General features: G+C 47.8%; 1 protein-coding gene and 2 pseudogenes across 1 annotated transcript; 1 reads left to right on the top strand and 2 right to left on the bottom strand.

Annotated features, from left to right (window-relative positions):
• Positions 1–1,993: 1,993 nt before the first annotated feature.
• LOC149329182 (uncharacterized) lies at positions 1,994–4,341 on the bottom strand. Its single transcript, XM_089560131.1, has one exon. It carries the CDS (start codon positions 4,175–4,177, stop codon positions 2,297–2,299), a length of 1,881 nt encoding a protein of 626 aa, XP_089416257.1. The 5' UTR covers positions 4,178–4,341; the 3' UTR covers positions 1,994–2,296.
• Positions 4,342–7,420: 3,079 nt separating this feature from the next.
• LOC149329177 (uncharacterized) overlaps positions 7,421–19,290 on the bottom strand; it is a 112,711-nt pseudogene continuing 100,841 nt past the window's right edge.
• On the top strand, positions 11,340–14,661 carry LOC149329181 (uncharacterized; annotated as a pseudogene).

Genomic DNA, 19,290 nt, shown 5'->3' with positions numbered 1-19,290 from the left:
TCTGTGTACACACTTTTTAATGAACCTACAGTTCTTAATAATGAGATCCTGAGTGCATGAGGTAAAGTTGGTTTGATCTCAGTCCCACGATGTTGTTCTGCGATAGGACGATTGTAGGATATTCAAGGAATTTTCATCCTCCAGAAGCCCAGCAAAGTACAATCTGGGGACATCCTCATGACGATAATCTAAACCGCGGAACCTTATGGAAAGCATGCAAAATTATTGCAGGATATCTCCTCAAGGCACATAATTTTGGGGTCGCAATGGTCTACTTGATTATATGCATGTACAAGCGCGATGGAAAAAAACACGAGAAGAGCGGAGCCTAGGGGCTCTGCTGTTCGCGTTTCTTTTAAACACGCTTATACTTCAGTGGTAACAAAAAGATGCCAGATTTGTTTGTGATGCATTCTAGGACGACTCTAACGTCTTTTTCTTACCAGCCAAGTAAACACACCGTCAAAAGAAATTCGAACAGCGGTGCACATAGGCACCGTGCTGTTTGCGCTTATTTGCATCGTGATTGTACAGACGTTTTAATGAACCTAGAGATTTTAATTAAAGAGATCCATGGAGCGAGAGATGAAGCTAGTTTGATCTCAGTTCAGTCCCACAATATTCTCCTGCGATAGGACGATTGTAGGACATTCGAGGAATTTTCATCCTCCAGTTGTCCAGCAAAGTACAATCTGGGACACGCTCAAGACGATAAGGCATCGATGCCCTTCAAAGGTGCTCAGAATTGCCTCTTCAGAATAAGGACGTTCTGAGCATTTGAGGACATCCTCAGGACAATTAGTGCTGCCTGGGTTATATATCTGGCTCTCGCTCAATAGATGTGGCGACGACGAAGTTATGTCGTGCACTCGATTGCGAGACCAAATCTTGTGCTCATCTGAGAATATCAAAGGGCTGCCACATGACCTGGAATTTTTTTCCCCAAGGGCCTTCAAGGTGCACTGAAGAGGAATCTGAACTCGTACTTTTTTACCGCTGGAACTCCATCTACACGTTCCGAGTGTTCTTGGAAACTTTGAATTATGGCCCTGTGCGGCCGATTTCCCTCATTTAAATCCGATTAAATGTCCCATCTCCCACCTTTTTTTTTAAGGAGTTTACCAACGCATGGGGTGCCTTTCAGGCAGTCGCGTGGCAACTTTGCTTTCGCAATTATTTTGTTTCTTTTAGGTTTCCGTGAATAAAGAGGTCTAGTCAGAGACTACCTAGTTGAATATTAGGCCCACCGAAGTGAAAATACGCGTGCACTCTTTGCTTTCGCCGATCACTACGTATCACTCCGCCGATGGCAGGGCAACAAGCCGCCACGGGACTGGATGAAAGGTTGGTCGACTCCTCCCACCATTTGCGGGGAATTAAAAATAAAAGAAGGGTTGAGCTCCATGTTAGTCGGCTTTAAATTAGGGAACATGGCCGCATAGGGCAATAATTCGAGGCTTCCAAGAACGCTTGGAACATGTAGACCGAGTTGCAGCGCTAAACATACGAGTTCAGATACCTTTTCAGTGCACCTTTAAAGCTAGTTTCTTTAAACGGTACATGATGATGCTAGATTTTTATTGGTGCAAGTGCATCTAAGGCGAAAGAGCGCCAGACTCGAGGTTTTTGGCCAGCTCAGGCTAAAATATGGCACATGTTAAAATCAACTTCAGGTGTATAGGGCCTACGAACAGTTAGCATGTTCATGATTACGGTGTGTCATGAGGATGTATAATTGAGGTGGAATGGCCTAAAGTGGTGCAGTGATGGAAGCAGCATTTTACTTTTTGGAGCAGATTTCGGAGCAGTAAAAATGCCAGTTTGGAGCAGCCATTGGTGTTTTCGGAGCAGAAAAAATACCAGTTTGGAGCAGCCATTGGTGTTTTCGGAGCAGAAAAAATACCAGTTTGGAGCAACCATTGTTGTTTTTGGAGCAGATGGCGAATAAATTACGCCAGTGTACCTCCCGTGTTGAAAGCATCACTGAAGCGACTGACAATTACAGCTATTTATTATGAAACACACTGTACATTTCACACAACAGTCAACACGAATGACAAGAAATGAACAATTAAGAATGTGAATAGTTACAGATGGTGTGATAAAACAAGTTAAATATTTAAAGCACCAGTTCTTGTGGCAGAAATAGATCAAAGCCAAAAAAGGGGAGCAACATGATGTGAACTAGAAGAAACCACAGTCACTAATGACACTTGCCACAAAAGAAGTAGAAGTTCAGAATCAATCCGAGCCTGAAGTAGTCAGTCACTCAACACATTTCACAATAGTCTGCACGTTACACTCTACGAGCCCGCACTTTTTCTTTTGAAGCTTCAAGCTTGCAGAGAGCACCCGCAAGCCTTTCCTGTCCTTTCTTAAGTAGTTCCTGGCCACTTTCAATGTCATCAAAAGTTTTTGCCTTCATTCCTTTTGCAATCAATGCTTCTGCATTGCAAAGCATCTTTTTTGCTGACTGAATCTCCATTTGCAGGTCCTGCTTTTGACATCCTTTTGTTGAATTTTGGCCATGGTCAAGTTTGCTTCTTTTGGCAGCTGGCTCACACTCAGCAGTCAGTCTTTCTTGGTAGCGTTTATATGACTGTTTCACAGCAGTGAGCATGTCACGTTTGACTGGAATGGTAGAGACGTTCTTGTCATGCCTTTTCGCAAATGACTGTATGGCTCGCAATCCATTCACGCTTTCAATAGACAGTTTGCTGCGCTCCTGTAGGATCCGGCGATTTTCACTAAAACCCCTCTCCACATCAGCGTTGCCATGTGAAAGAGAAAGCAGGGCTTTTACAAGCTTTCCTACCAGAGGATATTTAATGCCACCATTTTTGTTCTGTAGGCTGAAGACATGTTGCCATGTGCTGTCAAGTCGTTCACATGAATCAACGCACAGCGCTTCAGATGAAATCAGTGAAAATTCATCCATCAGGGCTGAGACTTCCTTGGGAGCAATCACCTCTGGAACTTGCTGGGCCAAGTTTCGAAATGCCACAGCTGAGCTTTCTTCTTGTGCACTGCTTAGGTCAAGACACCTAAGATCTTTTAACACACCATTGTCAAAGGGCAACCTTGAAAGTAGGTAACCCGCAGACTTCATAAAGAAAGTACGTGCCCCCAGCCTAAACAATTTTTTTTCTTCTGCTGACCAGTTCGTGATGGAGCCCTCTGTGTCCACACCTATCTCAACAACTTCCTTCCAGTTTCCTGGACATTCAACGTCAAGAGATTTCAGCTGTTCCCCTGTCAGGTCACGGTACACATCACTTCGCACGAAACGGCTGAGAACTTTCTTGGTCAGCTGTACCATTTCTTCGTACAGAATGTGGAGTAGAGGTTCAGAGCGCTGGAAAAGTTTCAAGAATCCAACAAAAAGATCTGCGACATTCCTCAGAAAAACTGCCTTTGGGAAGAGGTCTTTCCTGCTGAGACTTTGTCGGAGGCGCTTGTACATTGTGCCAGAAGAGTGAGCCGTTTGCTTCACGTCTAATAGCATGGACTTAAGTGCCGGATACTGCTCAATAAAGCGCTCAAGGGCAGGACCTAGGGTGAGCCAACGTGAATTTACATGCCGAAGGAAGACACTTTCTGGCAGGCCAAGACACTTTTGGTGTGTTTTGAGCACAGCACTTTGAACAGCAGAGTTTTTCAGGTAGTAGTACACATCTAACAAAGTTGATTCCACTTCACTGCCAAACGCTTCAATTCCTTTTGCAAAACTGTTGTGAACTTTGTGCAAACTACACTCTCCTGTGTCTAGCAGTGCAGGATTTACATCTTCCTTAAGCTTTCTTTTCAAACTCTTCATAACATTTGGGCCATCACTGTAGAAGCTCAACATATTCCTTTGAGGAAGGTCTTGGATGCCTTCCTTCACGTGTGCAAGTAAAACATCTGAGGTTGCACTCCCTAAGTGAAATGAACACAAGTGCTCCACCACAACCTGCTTGCAAACTTCAGAAAAGTACCTAACTACAATGTCCAGCTGTTGGCACCGTTGTTCCGGAAGAGGAGTTTCGTCGATTTGGATGTTGTAGTACACACCCGCCTTGTTAAGTTCATCAACAACTGCTCTCTTAAAATATGGCCCAAGGCCATCCGACACTATATACGAGACTTTTTTTCTGCCACACTGAAATTCTTTTGCAACCTTTGAATCTGGAAACATCAGAGGGAAGAGCGAGGTTGCGGTGTCCCCCCATGAATATGGTATCCCAGAAACAGCCACACCAAGAACAAAGTAAGTCTCTGCCAATGTGACACGATCTGCTTCAGATACATCCGGTCTTGCGAGAAGGCATGATGTCAACAGAGCTTGAGCAGCAGCAGGCTTCTTCAGAACTCCCAGCTCATTTCTGTGTTGCTTGCAAGCTTCAACGTGTTGCTTATTAGAAGCATGCCGTTTCACAGCATTTACACCATGTTGTGAGCAGTTTATAACTTTGTTGCAGATAATGCAAGTGGCCTCCTCCTCTTTTGGTCCTGCTCTGCACCACACAGCAATACAGTCACCATTGGCATCCTCTTCATTTAGCACCTGGGCCTTAAACTTGCTTTTCCGCCCTGAAATAATGAAAAAAAAAATTTTTTTTTTCAGACTACTGACAATTGAAAACTGCTGGCTCGGATTGTAAAATACAAATAGATATACACATATAAGCTTACTTCATGTCAATCCAATACGCGCCAAAGACCTTTAAATTGATGTCTGAATCTGAAGTCACACTGTTTCAGCCGCCTGCTACTAGCGAACTACGCGCTCCGTCAGCGCCTATTTGGCCTCGTTTGAAAGCCCGCGCTTTTATTTTTACTTTCTTTTAAGCAACCGCGAGCAACACGCAACATGAAAAATTGTACAAAAATTATACGCAACGTGCGATTCTATTGCGATTTAAACCAAGTGACCAATGCGGTTGTTTTCGATCGGCTAAAATAAAGGCCCGCGCCTGCCACCTGAAGCGTGCTAACCCTAATGTCGTCGAGTAGTTCTCCGTGCCCACTGGTGCGAAAAAGTCTAGGTCTCTGCGTTATTTCGGTCAGAAACGGAAAATGAGTCCGGGTGCAAAGCGTGCTCGTTATGCTGTTCATGCTGCCAACACCGCGTTGCCACAGTACGCGATGGACAACAACAGCGAAGTACCGAGCCTTCGACGTCGCGCAACAACGTCGTGACTGAGGACGTTTCCGCGTGCACAGTGCCGACTCCAGCCGCATAACGATAAACACCGCTACCGTGACTGAAAGAACTGGCGAGACGCGCGCCCGGGAAAAGGTGACGCAATTTCAGTCATATCGCCATCTGACTTGCGCCAGGAACTCAAGAACGTTTAAACGCGGTGTCGATCTTACAAAAGGGTACATAAATCACCCTGAAAAATAGTCGAAACTTACCTCTGATCGTTGAAAGCGCCATGTACCCGGTAGCGAACCTGAAGGCAGCCCACAAAGAACACGACTACAGTGTTCTAACACTGGAAACACGACGAACAGCTTGCCAACGTGCGCCGTGTAAACATGGAGGCGGGCGCGGCTTGACCCGGCTACGGCCAAGGCTACAACAGGCTTCCCTGGATTTTCAATAATGATGATATTAGACATGTTTTCGGTTTCTGTGTGGCTTGACGCTTGACGTTTTTTTGCCTTCGTTTTCGCAGCGCCGTTTCGGCGCAGATGCGGCGCAATTACTAATAAAAATGCCTGTTTGGCGCAACATGTAGCAGCATTTTTCTTTTGGCGCAGTTTGGCGCAATTGGCGCAGCACTTCCATCACTGGTGGTGTATAGCACCTAAAAGTTGTGGTAAGAGCAGTTATACATAAAAGACGGTAGCCTAAACCTCGGTCCTTGCTTGGGCAAAAAGAGCGACGCATCTAGCAGCTCAGCCTTCTCAGCATTGAGGAGGGGCTGAGGTTACTTTAAATAAGAGATATCTTGCCAAAAGTCTATTTGTCTAAAGCGTTTGAAAGCCCTATCCAATAAAACGTGCGGTCATCACCTGAAAATAAAGAAGGGTGCAATGGTTTTTTGAATGTGGACAGTTCTGGCAAGTGTCGTCTTTCTGTCTCCAATCTCGGGCACGTGATTGATATGTGCACAACTGAGATGTGGGGTCCACATCTCGCCCACTGTGGTGCCGGTGTAGCGTTTAAAAGATGTGAATGTGTGATGTATGTATATCCTATCCTCAGTCTGCAGATAGCAACTTCTTTGAATCAATTTTGTTCATCTTTGGCATATCTTCCAATGCTTGGTTTTATCGTGTGTGGTTTGTTTTCTATTTGTCCCAATCCTGCAGGCATTATTTGCGGAGTGCACTCCTAATATGAGGCCTGAGTATGGTGTGGAAGTTGGTTTACATGAATAAGACTCAGTTTGGCAGCTGACGCAGCAAGGCTATCTGCTTCCTCATTTCCTTCTATGCCACAGTGATCTAGTACCCAGTATAATGAGACACAAGGCATTTCAAGAGGGAATTCATAAGAGGGTTTTTACAGGGTTTCCCTGAGGACAGGGACATAACCACACTTAAAGGATCTGAATAAATAACAGAGGTTGGCATTTTCTTTTGTAGGATGGATCTGAAAGCCAACTGGATACCATGACATTCTGCATTAAATATTCTTGTGTGTCTATTCATTGTTCTCGTTTCGGTAAGATTGACAGCTGTAAACTTCACTTGCAACTGAAGAAGTCTTGGAGGCATCAGTGTAAAACTCCCTGCACCAATACTTTGTTTGTTGGGGCATGAAGTGCTGTTTTATGCCTAATGGCAATCCATGGTTGCCAGCCTCACGAAAAAAAAAGTATCGGTCAACTGGAACTTTAGACGGTTCAATTAAGAGCCACAGATTTTATGGAAAAGATCGGAGGAGGCCCGTCGAGTGCAAACTATGGTTCGCTTGGCATGGAATGACCCCTTTGAAACCTGCCACGCTTAGGTTTGCAGGTGTAAAATTCAATGTACTTTGAAGGTAGTTGATCATTTAAACTCGATTACGTTATTTATGTTAAGATCAAAAATTCATGAAGCAATTAAGGTTTCATAGCTAATGAGTACATTCCATGGTAGAAGGCAGGGATATATGTGCGGCAAAACAAGGCTATAACAGCCTTTGCTGCAATATGCAAGTGCATCAAAATAATTGCGCCTTTTATAACGAAAGAAAATTCTGCCTTACAAAAAATGCTACTTGATCACTCAGAGTCCGAGTTTTATGATTCACTGCAAAGCATAAAAACAGTTTTATTTCACAATCAATCTGCTCACAACAAAAGTGATGCGCAGAGGTCAGTCGATATAAACAACAGTCAAGATCCACTTTAAATTTCTTGAGGTGAAGTTTCTTCCACAAACACCACTGGCCTTCAGGCATTTGCACGATGTCCTCCTCACTCCAACATGCAAGTACGACTCACGAAATCAACTCCAGTGTCATCCGAAGCTCGTCTTTATGCACATAGCCGTCACGTGCAAGGTCAAACAGATTAAACGACCCTTCGGTATGATAGAAAGGCTCGTTCGATGAACCTATGGGCCTTCGTATATATGCGCATAAAGGAGAGGGTTTAAATTCGGGCTCCCGTTTTGTCCATTCCTTCGGGTGCACCACACTAAGCCTAAATCTGTGTTGGAATGGCCATTTACCTACGTCGTCCATGCTGCCCTTGTGTAGCTGCAACCCCAAATAAAGCAACAGAGCCTGGTTGTTTTACTTAACCCAACCACAGGAGACACGCGGTAGCCACACAGGTATAATAGGCGGCGGATCCTAGCGCCACAGCTGTATCGTGGAGCAGTTGAATGTTTGTGATAAAAAAAATTGCACAGTGATGCTCTGTTTTCAGTCTGACGAATGAGCCTGTTCAATTGGCCCAATGCCCTTCAGTTTGCCTTTTCGCTATCCTTAGCTTCATTGATGGCTGCAGCAAGCCGTGAATAGCAGTCGTGCCCCTGTGCCGTTGCTTTTTCAAATTCACCTTTTATTTCTTCTTCTAATGATCTTATTCTCCTCGAGAGAGTGTCGGCTACCTCACTTCTAGCGATCAAGGATCCTTCTATTTGCTCTGGTGCGGTTATTTGGAGAAAGCTTCCGTTTATAGTGCCGTGGCCTTCTCGGGCTACCTTAGAGGGTTCCTGCTTTATAGCTTTACTCACAGCGTTTACATCTTGCGAGATCTTGTTCAGTTGGTCGGCTCGTGCATTGCCATCGCTAAGCAACTGCTCCAGGAGTGCCCTCATTTCGGCTGTGTGCTGATCTATGGCTCTGCTCAGAGCTGTCAAAAGTGATTCGTCATGTTGCCCAGTCTGCCCACCGTGTTCTGAAGGAGGACGAGTTGTGTGACCTGAACAGCCAGATCTGAGGTGCTCGCACACCTTGCGGCAAAGAACAGACGCCGAGCACTTTGGGCAGTGAACAGAGTGGTGTCCACAGTCGTGCTGGAAGTGTTCGGCGATGTCTGAAGCAGCCATTACAGCAGTGCAACCGTTCTCTTCATTCCAGCAGCGGACCTGCATTCAAAGCGGTAAATGTTAGTTATTGAAATTACTAAAAGTGCAAGCGAGAAGAATCATGAAACATCAAGATGGGACGGCCTTGTCAGCCCCGGTATATGACTTCGATTATTCAAATTAAAATATAAACAAAAACGTCTCCTCCACGCTTGTATACGGCAGGAGGAAGATGCCGAACTGAAAATGACTCAAGTTATATGAAAATGACTCAAGACAGGCGCAAAAAAATTAATAAAAGATGTGCTCACAATCAGAAGCTTGACTGGAAGAGAAGGAATCATAAGTGGAATTTTCCCCATTTCCTCTGCAACGCTCAAATTGATCGCCCCTAATTTTCATCCTAAAGAGTTACCGTAAGGGCACGACGCAGTACCATTAATCTCTTCAGCAGCCTGAGGTCATCTTTCCAGATCACTCCACAGATCTGAAAACTTTATTGCATGATTTTGTCGTCTATGTCATCTTATTTTTTTTTTAACACACAAGGCGTCCTTTCAGCCAAGTCGAACACACCTTCCTCACTGGTCCCAGTGGTTGAGGAGTAGCAGTTCGAGTCACAGACTCGCATCTCGATCATTTTTTTATTTTCAGCGCAATTGCTTTTCGTTCTTCCAGGCACTACGTAATGGTGGTGGGATTGCATCACCACACAGTACACCCATGAGGAAATGTTAGCAACGTAATCACTGTTTCACTGCGTCATTGTTGTCTGTGGTTTGAATTACCCGCATGAGGTTGTGCTTGCTTTTGACGTCAAGACCCTATCGACCAATCCCGATTTTCTCGACATGCCATTGCCGACGACCGGTTCTCCGCTGAATAGGGCCCTTAATGCTTTCAAGTTAAATTTGCCCTAAAAAGGCCGTTCTCAAGTGCGAACGCTTTAGAGACTGCATTTTTCAGGCTTGTGTTCAGGTTTTATGCTTTGCATTGGCAAGGAGTCCGATCGACGAGCCTTCAAATTTGGCATATTGAACAACCATGGAGCTACTGCTCTACTGAAAGTCGGGTTCAGCCGACTGAGTGCTAAATATTAGACAGCTTTAGCATGGCGTGTAGTGGGAGCCCGCACGCAGCCAATGCGCTTCCGCAAGTTGCTTTGACGGCGCCAGATGGTGCCAGGTACCAGGCAGCATTAAATTCCCTAAAGAAACTAAAGTAGCGACAAGACACCCTCCCTCTTGTCTCTTCCTCTCCCGCGCGCCGGCCGAACGACTTTTGGTTTCTTTGTGATTTCATGTGACTGCGGTGGCGACCTCTAGCCCGCTCCGAAGGAACTAACGCCCCTTTTCAATTGGTTGCGCTGAATTCCCGTATTTGCCGAGTTATTCTCTATGTCTCCGCATTAACCGTGCGCTCCGCTGCATAAATACATCGGTGACTTAGGAGAAACATTTGCATGCTTCACTGAATCGTCTAAAGGCAAAAATGAGCACGCATAGATGGATTGTTTTGGTAGAGCGGCACGCGCACCGCGTCCGGGTGCGCCGGGCTTTATGCGGCGTGCCAAGTTTGATATCGAGGGTGGGGCGTGCATTGAATGTGACCGAGAATCACGAGGCCGTAGAAGGAATTTGCGATCTGTTTTGGTGAAGAGGAGCATGCAAACAGAACGACCGTCCCCGCCGGAACGCTGGACGTACTACAACGGATGCACAGGTTTGACGAGCCCCTCATTCCCCTTCCCTTGTTTGCTTAATTGCTTAGCGAGGGCCTCGGTTCTGGCAGCCTTGACGCCATAGGAAGCATAAGAGGGTTCTCACGCAGCTTCCACCCTCTTCGTTCGATGACGTTCTACGTCACACCTGCGGTAACTCAGGACGTGTCACGTCCGCCGCTTATGAACGTGGGTGGCGCTGATGAACACTCTCAAGGTTAGGTTACTTGTAAACATAAATACCCCCGAAAGCAGAAGATTTGACAGCCGTCGCCGTAGCTCAGAGGTAGAGCACCGGACGCGTAATTCGGAGGTAGTGGGTTCGGATCCCACCGGCGGCATGTGGTTGTTTTTTCTTCTCCTTTTCTAATCAATTAGCAATAAGCGATAACATATTCAGTAATATTCTAAATTGATCAACACCACAAATTCAATAAATAAATTTTAAAAAAATATCCCCTGTGCCCCTTGGTTTCTGTGGCTGTTGGCTTCTGTCACCTGCAAGTAAAGGCATTCTAAATGCCCGTAGTTCATCCGATCTTCTAGTGGGTTTTGGTTTTGGTCTGCTGCAGTGTATCGCGGACCAGGTAAGACGCTTGAGGGAGTGCTCGAAATACGGTATGAAGGCCACGCTACGTGTGCACCTATCTGTACCTACCCTGTTCTCCCGCGTGCATGAACTGTAACGATATAGACTCCCGCATCAAAATTTTCTTTGGAATAGTTACTTAGTAAGGAGAAAACTACATCGCAAATATCCTTCGCCTGCCAGCAATGGGACAATAAAGTATACGTAAATGTTTCATCGGCATCAGTCATTTAGTGAGAAGCAAAACCTACCTGGCTTTTAACACATCTGTCCCATAATCTTCCACATTCGTATAGTCGCTATTAGAGCACTGCACGGTCCTTAATTATTCAGGCGTCCCGAGCCCGTGAACCGTTTTCGTTACCCGCCCCAGCCCGTGAACCTTTTTCGTTACCCGCCCCAGCCCGGCCCGATTTTTTCGATATAGGCCCAAACCCGGCCCGGCCCGCGAGGTAGACTTGCCCGGCTCAGGCTCGGAAACAGCCCGAATACTAAATGCACATCGGCAAAGCCAAAGCCCTTTGTTATACTGATCTCATTTAAAAAAAAGAAGCGGCTACAAAGCTTTTAAAGATGGAGATAATGGAGGCGTCACTGTGGGCAACGTTAACAAAAAAAAAAACAAATGTTTTAGCATTAATAAAAGAGGTTATCACAGATTTGCTCGCATTCGTAGCCTCCTCCGAATTAGTTCGGCGTCAAGGGGAAGCGAGAACGCGGAAGTGCTGTTACAAAGTATGAGACAGGAAACGCGCTACCCATTTACGATGGGCACTATCACGCATACCCACAGCTACTGGTCATATTTTGAGAGTAAACGCAAGCCAGCGCGCGCTAGCTGGTGTTTCCACCAACGGTGCTACGGTGCCTTGACGATGCATATCGGCGCGATAATTCTTTGTCTTTTTCTGTAATATAAATATATCTATATATATAATATACACGCACGCACGAGTGCACGCGCGCGACTGCAGAATGTAACGCGTGCGCTTTACGATTTCAGAGCGCAGTTTGATCTGCGCTTATAGTACTCATGTATGTCTAACTGCGGCATGCGCTCAAGTTTAAAGGGGCCCAGCAACGCTTTTTTCACATGCTTTAGATGATTTCTTCATGACACGCAGATACCGAATAAAAAAGAATTACTGGAATCGGTGCACTATAACGGGAGTTATTAAGGAATGAATTTTCAAAATACAAGCAAAAAAAATTGCCCTCGACTCAAATTTACCGGGTCTTCTCTTTGCCATTTCACTCACCCAATGACGACACGCGGCGAGACCAATCAAAACAGCGTGCACGAGCACGTCACCACAACGTCCCGGAAGATAGCTTCTCAAGTTTCCTGGGCGCTGTAACACGTTTCCGCTGACGGCGTCGTTTCCATGGTTACAAGCACGTGGGCGCTAGACTGAGACGGAGCGAAGGAGCCGAAAGCTCCACTCTAGTACAGGCATGCGGTCGTTGCTCGAATCTAGACAGCATCCTTTCAGGTAGCATGGCTGTTTTAGTATTTTCTTGTGCGAACGTGAAGTAAGCCGAGCCTGCCGGCCGGCCAGCCTGGACGCCGGCAGACGGGATCCCGTCTGCCGGCGTCATAAAAACGAGCTAAAGAGTGTTCTTGTAGTAAGTAATATAGCCTCGGATAGGAAAATGAGAAATATATCATTTTTCTGGGTCACTGGCCAATACAGAGTTGCTGGTAAAAGGGACAACTGTGGCACGAGCGAATTTGTTGCGAGAACCGCCTCGCAGCTGCTTCTGACCCGACGGGGTCCGGCTCGACTGGCGCCCGCTAGCTCCGCTGCTGAGGGCGTAGCGCAAATTGACCACGCTATTATTTTATTGCGAGATAATGCTGTTGACAGAAAAGCGGTGTGAAGAGTAGGCCTTTTATTATAGCGCAGGCGCCTTCCGAAGCGCCGGCCGCAGCGGCTTCGACGCAAGCTATAGGCCTAGCGACGACCACGGCAGCCAGGCAGCAGCAGAGCTCGTCGCCCGGAGCGCCCGCCAGCGGTGCCGTTGCCGTAAGCTCGCAACATAAGCAGGCATGCTTTGTCGCTGCTCGAGTATAGCTGGCAGTCTTTCTGATAACAAGGCCATCTTGTCTTTCCTTGCGATATTTTTATACCAAGCCAAGCAGCGCTCAGGCACTGCTGCACGGCGGCGAAGTGCGGTTGTGGGCGGAGCTTGGGCAGAGCAGCGCAGCAGGAGGCCACGAAGTTCTTTGATGCAAAGTGATAGCCAGCGCCTCTGGTGGGGCTTTTTTTTCTAACGAGCTTTGAAATGCTAGATTTTTCAATTTAATATAAAAGGACACAACAAAACATAACATATTTTTGCTCACGAACACAATTAGCTTGTTATTAGTTGTTCATCCAATCATAATCGCACGCCAGCTGAAGTCATATCCGCTGCAAAAATGCAAAAGACCACCGCTGTGTGCCGACGCCGTCAGTGCCATGATTTTGATTTTCGAGCAACTTAAAATATTAAATACAGAAATATGCGTGTTATAACCGGTGGTAATAGCGTCGCCATAACTCAACAATTACAACAAGGAAGCAAAACAATGCACTCAGATTATGGTGCAGGGCCCCTTTAAGGAACTTCACTCTACAGTTAGACGTGTGCCTCGCGTCACTTACACGCTTGCGTGCGTGCAATCACGATGCGCTCAACGCAAGCGCCCTTATGTCGAGCTTACTGCGGCCATACGCTCGATCGCGAACAAACCACTGCACAGCGTAGCTTGAAAAAAGTAAAACTCAGCAGCTATTGAAAGCACGTCCCTTACTTCGCAAAGTCTGTTCGATGGCGTTGCGTTAAAATTCGCCCGGCCAATTCTGTGTAGCCAAACCTTCCTCCGGCCCGCGTCGGTTTTCGATGATGGGATCGCGAAGAACCGCTTTTCACCGTCGTGACGGTTCCTGCACCCGAAGGCGCAGCAGCCCGTCACGCCGCACAGGTAGACGGCTTGAAGTTAGGTGACTGACACACGTTCCGAGCAAAACAAAAGCCGATGTTCTTCCCAGCAAGCAATAGCGCAGTGTCCGCAACGACGCCTGCCGAACCTACGGTGCGCGGTTGGAGCGGACGATATGGCGTCTGCGGCCGCGAAAAGCGCGGGTTGAAACGACTTTTGCGCGCCAAACCCTCGACCAATCGGAAGAGGCGACGGGCGCAGGAGAGGGAGAGGCGGCGCTCTGCAAAGGTTGTCATTACTTTAAAAATTTCCAGGGGCTTTAAAACTATCAACGCAACGGTGCCGTCTACATAGCTTGCACCGTCATCACATCCGGTGGACGTCGGTTTCTAGTCGGCCATGCTGCCGAACCACCGTCAGCCCGCCTCTAGCTTACCGCTGCCTATGGTAGCTCGCATCGTGTTGGTTCTCGTCCATCTGTAGATTCAGTATGGTTTTTTGCGCCACCCTTTGCTGCTCTAACCGTAACGACATCTCCAGGTGAAACAAGAGGCCGATTAACACGAACTTCGTCTGCATTCATCAGATAATCGTAGGCATGCAAGTGCGAGCTCTCCATCTTCGACTCAGTACGAATCTGCGCGAGCTGTGGCTGGCTCGCATTAAGCGCGATAATTTGGACCTCGATAACTGTAATCTCCTTGTCTGCGGAGCACACTTTGTGCAGGTAAGAGGCTTGTGTCGTCAACTAAATGTCAGCGAAACCATGGGAAGCAACGGTTGCACCCTGAAGTGAACGTTGCTGTTTTCATTGACCCCATCCGATTTGTCTGACAACACAAACCTAGACTGAGACCCGCGTCGCTGCATCCTAACTACAGCTCAAGGCAAGCCGGTTCGGATCGCCACGACCGCAGCGAGCAATGGCGGCAGAGAAAGCGGCGTGCCGAGGCCGAGCTTTTCGTCTAGTAGGCGCATCGCAGACAGGCTTCTGTAGAACTCGTTGAGTGCCTCCATTGATTAGAAGGCTTTCGTCCCTTCCAATTTCACAAAGCTGCAAAGAGTACATAATATCCCCCTGGGTCACTTCAGGGAACACACCAACGCCCATCGTCGCGTCGACTCCCGGTCGCGGCGGGTACGGCCCTATATCGTCGCTAATTTTCACTTTGTGTACGTAGCGCACGCGTGCCGATGGAAGAAATACAGAGAAGTAGCCTGCGCTGAATGGTTCTCTCCTCTGTGGGGCAGGCATCGCGCCCGAAAGATAAGAAAGTAATCCAAAGCGTCCGAGGAGTGGTCGGGCACCGCAGGGCGGAGAAAGCCGAATGGCCCCGCAGCATGGCCGCAAGCGCTTAATGGGGGCGGAAGTGACGACACGTGCAAGCTATGTCTACACAGCGAAAACTCGTCTCCTCATGCGGTGGACACTCGTCCGACGATAACAGGAGCTCGCATATCCTTTTCGGAATGAGTGATTGGATTGGATTTATGGAGTTTAACGTCCCAAAGCAACTAAGGCTATGAGAGACGCCGTAGTGGAGGGCTCCGGAAATTTCGACCACCTGGGGTTCTTTTACGTGCACTGACATCGCACAGCACACGGGCCTCTAGAATTTCTCCTCCAAAGAAATTCAGCCGCCGCGGCCGGGATCGAACCCGCGTCTTTTGGGTCAGCAGCCGAGTGATTGTATACGCACGACGTCGTGTTCGCCGACCGGAAGTTCGTACACGCACGACGTGATACGCTTGCGCCATCTGACGAGAAAAACCAATATCAACTTTGTTTTTCCCACGACCGGTCTCGAGGGGGGCGCGCGCCCCCCTCGAGTCCGGCCGTGGATTCTCCGTGGTCGGCTCCGGCGGCGCGCCGCTGCTCTTTGCTCTATCGCGGGGGCCACGGTCCCACCGCTCCGTGCCAGCCTGTAAATGACACTCCACACACTGCAATTACGTAAAGTCCTTTAGCTCGCATTTGTGTTTTTTTTTTACTTTTCTTTTTCCTAACTGCGGCCCCGAGAGGAAAGGCGGAGGGAGTGGTGAAAACTCGTCCGCTTCTACACAGCTCGTTTGAACTTGTTTGTTTACGTCAGTCTCTTTTACAAAATTGTCAGTCCAATGTTTCCAATGCTGCTACAGCCTTGCTGCTTCCGGAGCAAAATGTGTCTGAGTGCGTGCGTGCGCGCGCGCCTGTACACACGCGCGTTCCAGAATAACAAAGCCGCTAATAATCGTTCTTGGCCGCCTAGACGCAGGCGCCTCGGGCGCGACCGCGAGCGCCCGCACCCCGCGCGCTGCTTCGTTTTAGAAGTTTCAATGATGGGCGAAATACGAAACAGAAAGAAAGCAAGCGCGCACTTATGCTGCCGCTACACATGTGTAGTGGCAGCTCCCAAAGGCGATGCGCGTCGATGGCAGGCTGGACTACGGAAAGGGACGCCGAGGGCGGCTGCAGCCGTTGGCAAGGGGTTCGAAGCTCCGCTGCGGGACAGGCGCACTATAACGAAGGTGGCGAGGGGGAAAACCACTTGCTTAGAAAAGCAGAAGGTGCACGAAGGTCTGCAGCACGGGGGCCGGCCAACCGGCACATATAGCTAGGTCGCTTGCCAAAAAGCGCTGCCGAATGCCGCGCGGTATCTAGCGGTGTACGACGGCTAAGGCGCTCCTCGAAGGAACCTAAAGACGGGAGGTGGCGGTGAGGGAAGGGGAATGGCTCAAACAACGTTATAACTTTAACTCTGACGTCTTGCACTCGTGAAAACCACTCAAGTTAGAAATTTCCGGACTTAAAAAAGTGCTCGTTCTCAACGCTGTATTTAGTCGCGAACAGTGTATTCGTTCTGACTCGGAAAATCCTGAACGCTTGTTTCGCGAAGTTCGCAAAGCTGTCATACTTCTCCCCTAAGCAGATCTCCATCACGGCAACGACGAAATGCCTATCATCCAGGCTAAGCCATGGGCGAACTGGTGGAGGCCGTCGAGCATGGATGGGGGAGAGAAAAAAAAAAAAAACGCAGCACGCTACTACGTGCGGCGAGAGCGAACGCCAATTTTCGTCGCTAGACGGCGCAAGCGACCCACGACGTGCGTTTGACAGTTGACAGCCGTGCTGTGCGGACGTGCGTTTTTGGTGCTCTTCGGATCACGCGTGGAGACCGGGACCGGACAGACTGCGAGAGCGTCTGCGTAAAATAGATGAGTACTTTCCTTTAATAGTTTTAAAAGTGCGTTTAGTTTTTTAGGCTGTTAGGGGAAGTGCAGGTTAAGGAATAGAATTTAGGTCAGTGACCTAATTTCGGCCGGGACTATTTGGCCGACAGTTGTCTCAGTGTTTTTTTTTGTGCGTTAACTTTTAGAGAGATAGCTATTTTTTTCCAAGTGATTGATCGGCATTTGCGGTAGCCAGACTTTTATTTGATTTTGCACGTGTTTTCAAGTGTTTTCGTCTTGAGCGTGTAGATATCTGGGCATTTGGTGCAAGCAATAATCGAGTGTTGCTACGATGGTTAAGTTACTGAAGGTTAGATGTATGGAGTGTGAGGAATCAGTGAATTTAAAAGAAACGCGGTTCGATTCAGTGGAGGAGGCCGAAGGCGCAGATTTTATGTGCAAATTCTGCGTATTAGGTGCACGCCTGGACAGGGCTGAACAGGCGAACACCGAACTAGTGCTAAGGATGGATGCTCTAGAAACAGAGTTACAGATAGAGAGGGCAGAGAAGCGTAAGCTTCAAGTACAGCTATCTCAGATCGAGTCAAAAACGGCTGACACCGCCATTGGAAGCCACAATGGCGGGCATTCCAGCGCCAGCCACGTGGATGGGGCTTGCACTGGCATGGACAGCGAGGGACCAGTAGGTCAGACATGTTCAGGCAGGAACAGCTATGCACAGGTGGCAGCTGGGAATTCGAGAGGCGGTACTGAGAAGGGGTCCGGGCTACTTCCAGGAAATGAGGGCACAGTCGCTGATAAGAGGCAGCGAGATCCGGAAGTTAGGAGGGAGTGGCAGAGTACCCTAGTGCTTATCGCTGGTGACTCAAACATGGGGCGCTGCAAAAGAGCTATTCTGGACCGGGTGAAGGGTGATAGGCGGGTAGCAGTCGGGGTGTTTCCAGGAAAGACAATGGACGATGTCCTGACAGCGACTAAAAGTGAACTTTCCGAGAAGGCTGCAAGGCGTAACTTGGTAGTGGTAGCGGCGGGGCTAAATGATGTCCTGAATGGTAACGCCGCACAAGTAGGGAAAACATTAGCTGAGGGAGTTGACGGTATAAGGGCGATAGCACAGCAAGCGCAGATCGTGGTGTGTACAGTGCCTGAGGTACAAGGAAGGAATGCAGAGGTTGCTAAAGACGTTGTGAATCTTAATCGCGAGATAAGGCAGTTAGGCCTCGAGAAAGGCTTTGAGGTGGTAGAAATAAACAAGGAAGTGCACAGGGCAGGTTCGGGCAGAGACTTTGGACGAGATGGCATCCATTTCAGTGGAAGGGTAGGAGAAGAGATAGGCAGGCGCCTGGGAGGCCGAGCGGTAGCTTTTTTAGGGGGTCCACGGTGGCTCAGGGCGTAGGTGTAGGTAGAAGCGATGTAAATGTAACAATGGCGGCTGATACCAACAAAATGGCCACTAGGAGGCCCAGAAAGAAAACTACGAAGAAGAAATTTAACGCCAGGATCAGTTACATAAACATGCAAGGGGGTAGAAAGAGAGCGAAATGGCTAGAAATAGAACAGCAGTTAAAGGACGAAGCAGTAGGTGTGTACGCTCTATGCGAGACACATCTGAGGGATCTAGAAGATCCACCTTTCATCGATGGCTATGTCTGGGAAGGGTGCAACAGAACAACAACGGAGAAGAAGGGAGGAGGAGTAGGTATGCTGATACATCAAGGAACAAATTGGCAAAGAATAAAATCAGCTTGCAAAGATTATGTCTGGGTATCAGGTACAATTGCTGGCAAAAGGACATGGCTAGGGGTAGTTTATTTAGGGACCGGGGACAAATGCAGGCAAGAAAACAAGGATCTAGTTAAGTGCCTCAATGACGATATAAAGCAGATTGGAGACGGTGTCGATATTATTTTGCTTGGAGACATGAACGGCCACATCGAGGATCTGGATGGATACACAGATTGTAACGGGAAGTTAATGCTAGACTTGTGTGAGCGGCACAACTTAGTTATTGTCAATAGAGAAACTAAATGTGAGGGACAAATCACGTGGGAATCCCGTAACAGGCAAACAACCATTGACTACTGTCTAATGTCGCAGGGCATCTATAGCAAGCTCGCAATAATGGAAATAGACGAAGAGGGGAAGGACAGCCTAGGAAGTGATCATAAACGTATTAGTCTACAGTTGGGAGCCCTAGTCAAAAGAGAAATGCAACGAAGTCCAAAAGACAACGCAAAATTAAATGATGAACAAATAGCGCTAATATCAGCCGATATAGAAGAAATAATTGAGAAACGCCACATGGAAAATTGGGATTATAATCAGTTGGAACTGCTCTTCGCTACAAAAATGAAACAAGTGAAAGGAGTTAACCGCTGGAGAGGAAAGAGGAAGCCACGAAGCTGGTGGAATATGGAAATTAAGGAG

This window comes from Amblyomma mixtum, chromosome 9, assembly GCF_055824585.1.
Source record: "Amblyomma mixtum isolate Tamu chromosome 9, ASM5582458v1, whole genome shotgun sequence".
NCBI classification, from domain to species: domain Eukaryota; kingdom Metazoa; phylum Arthropoda; class Arachnida; order Ixodida; family Ixodidae; genus Amblyomma; species Amblyomma mixtum.
Note: the sequence above shows the minus strand (reverse complement) of the source record. Positions and strands in the feature narration are given on the sequence as shown.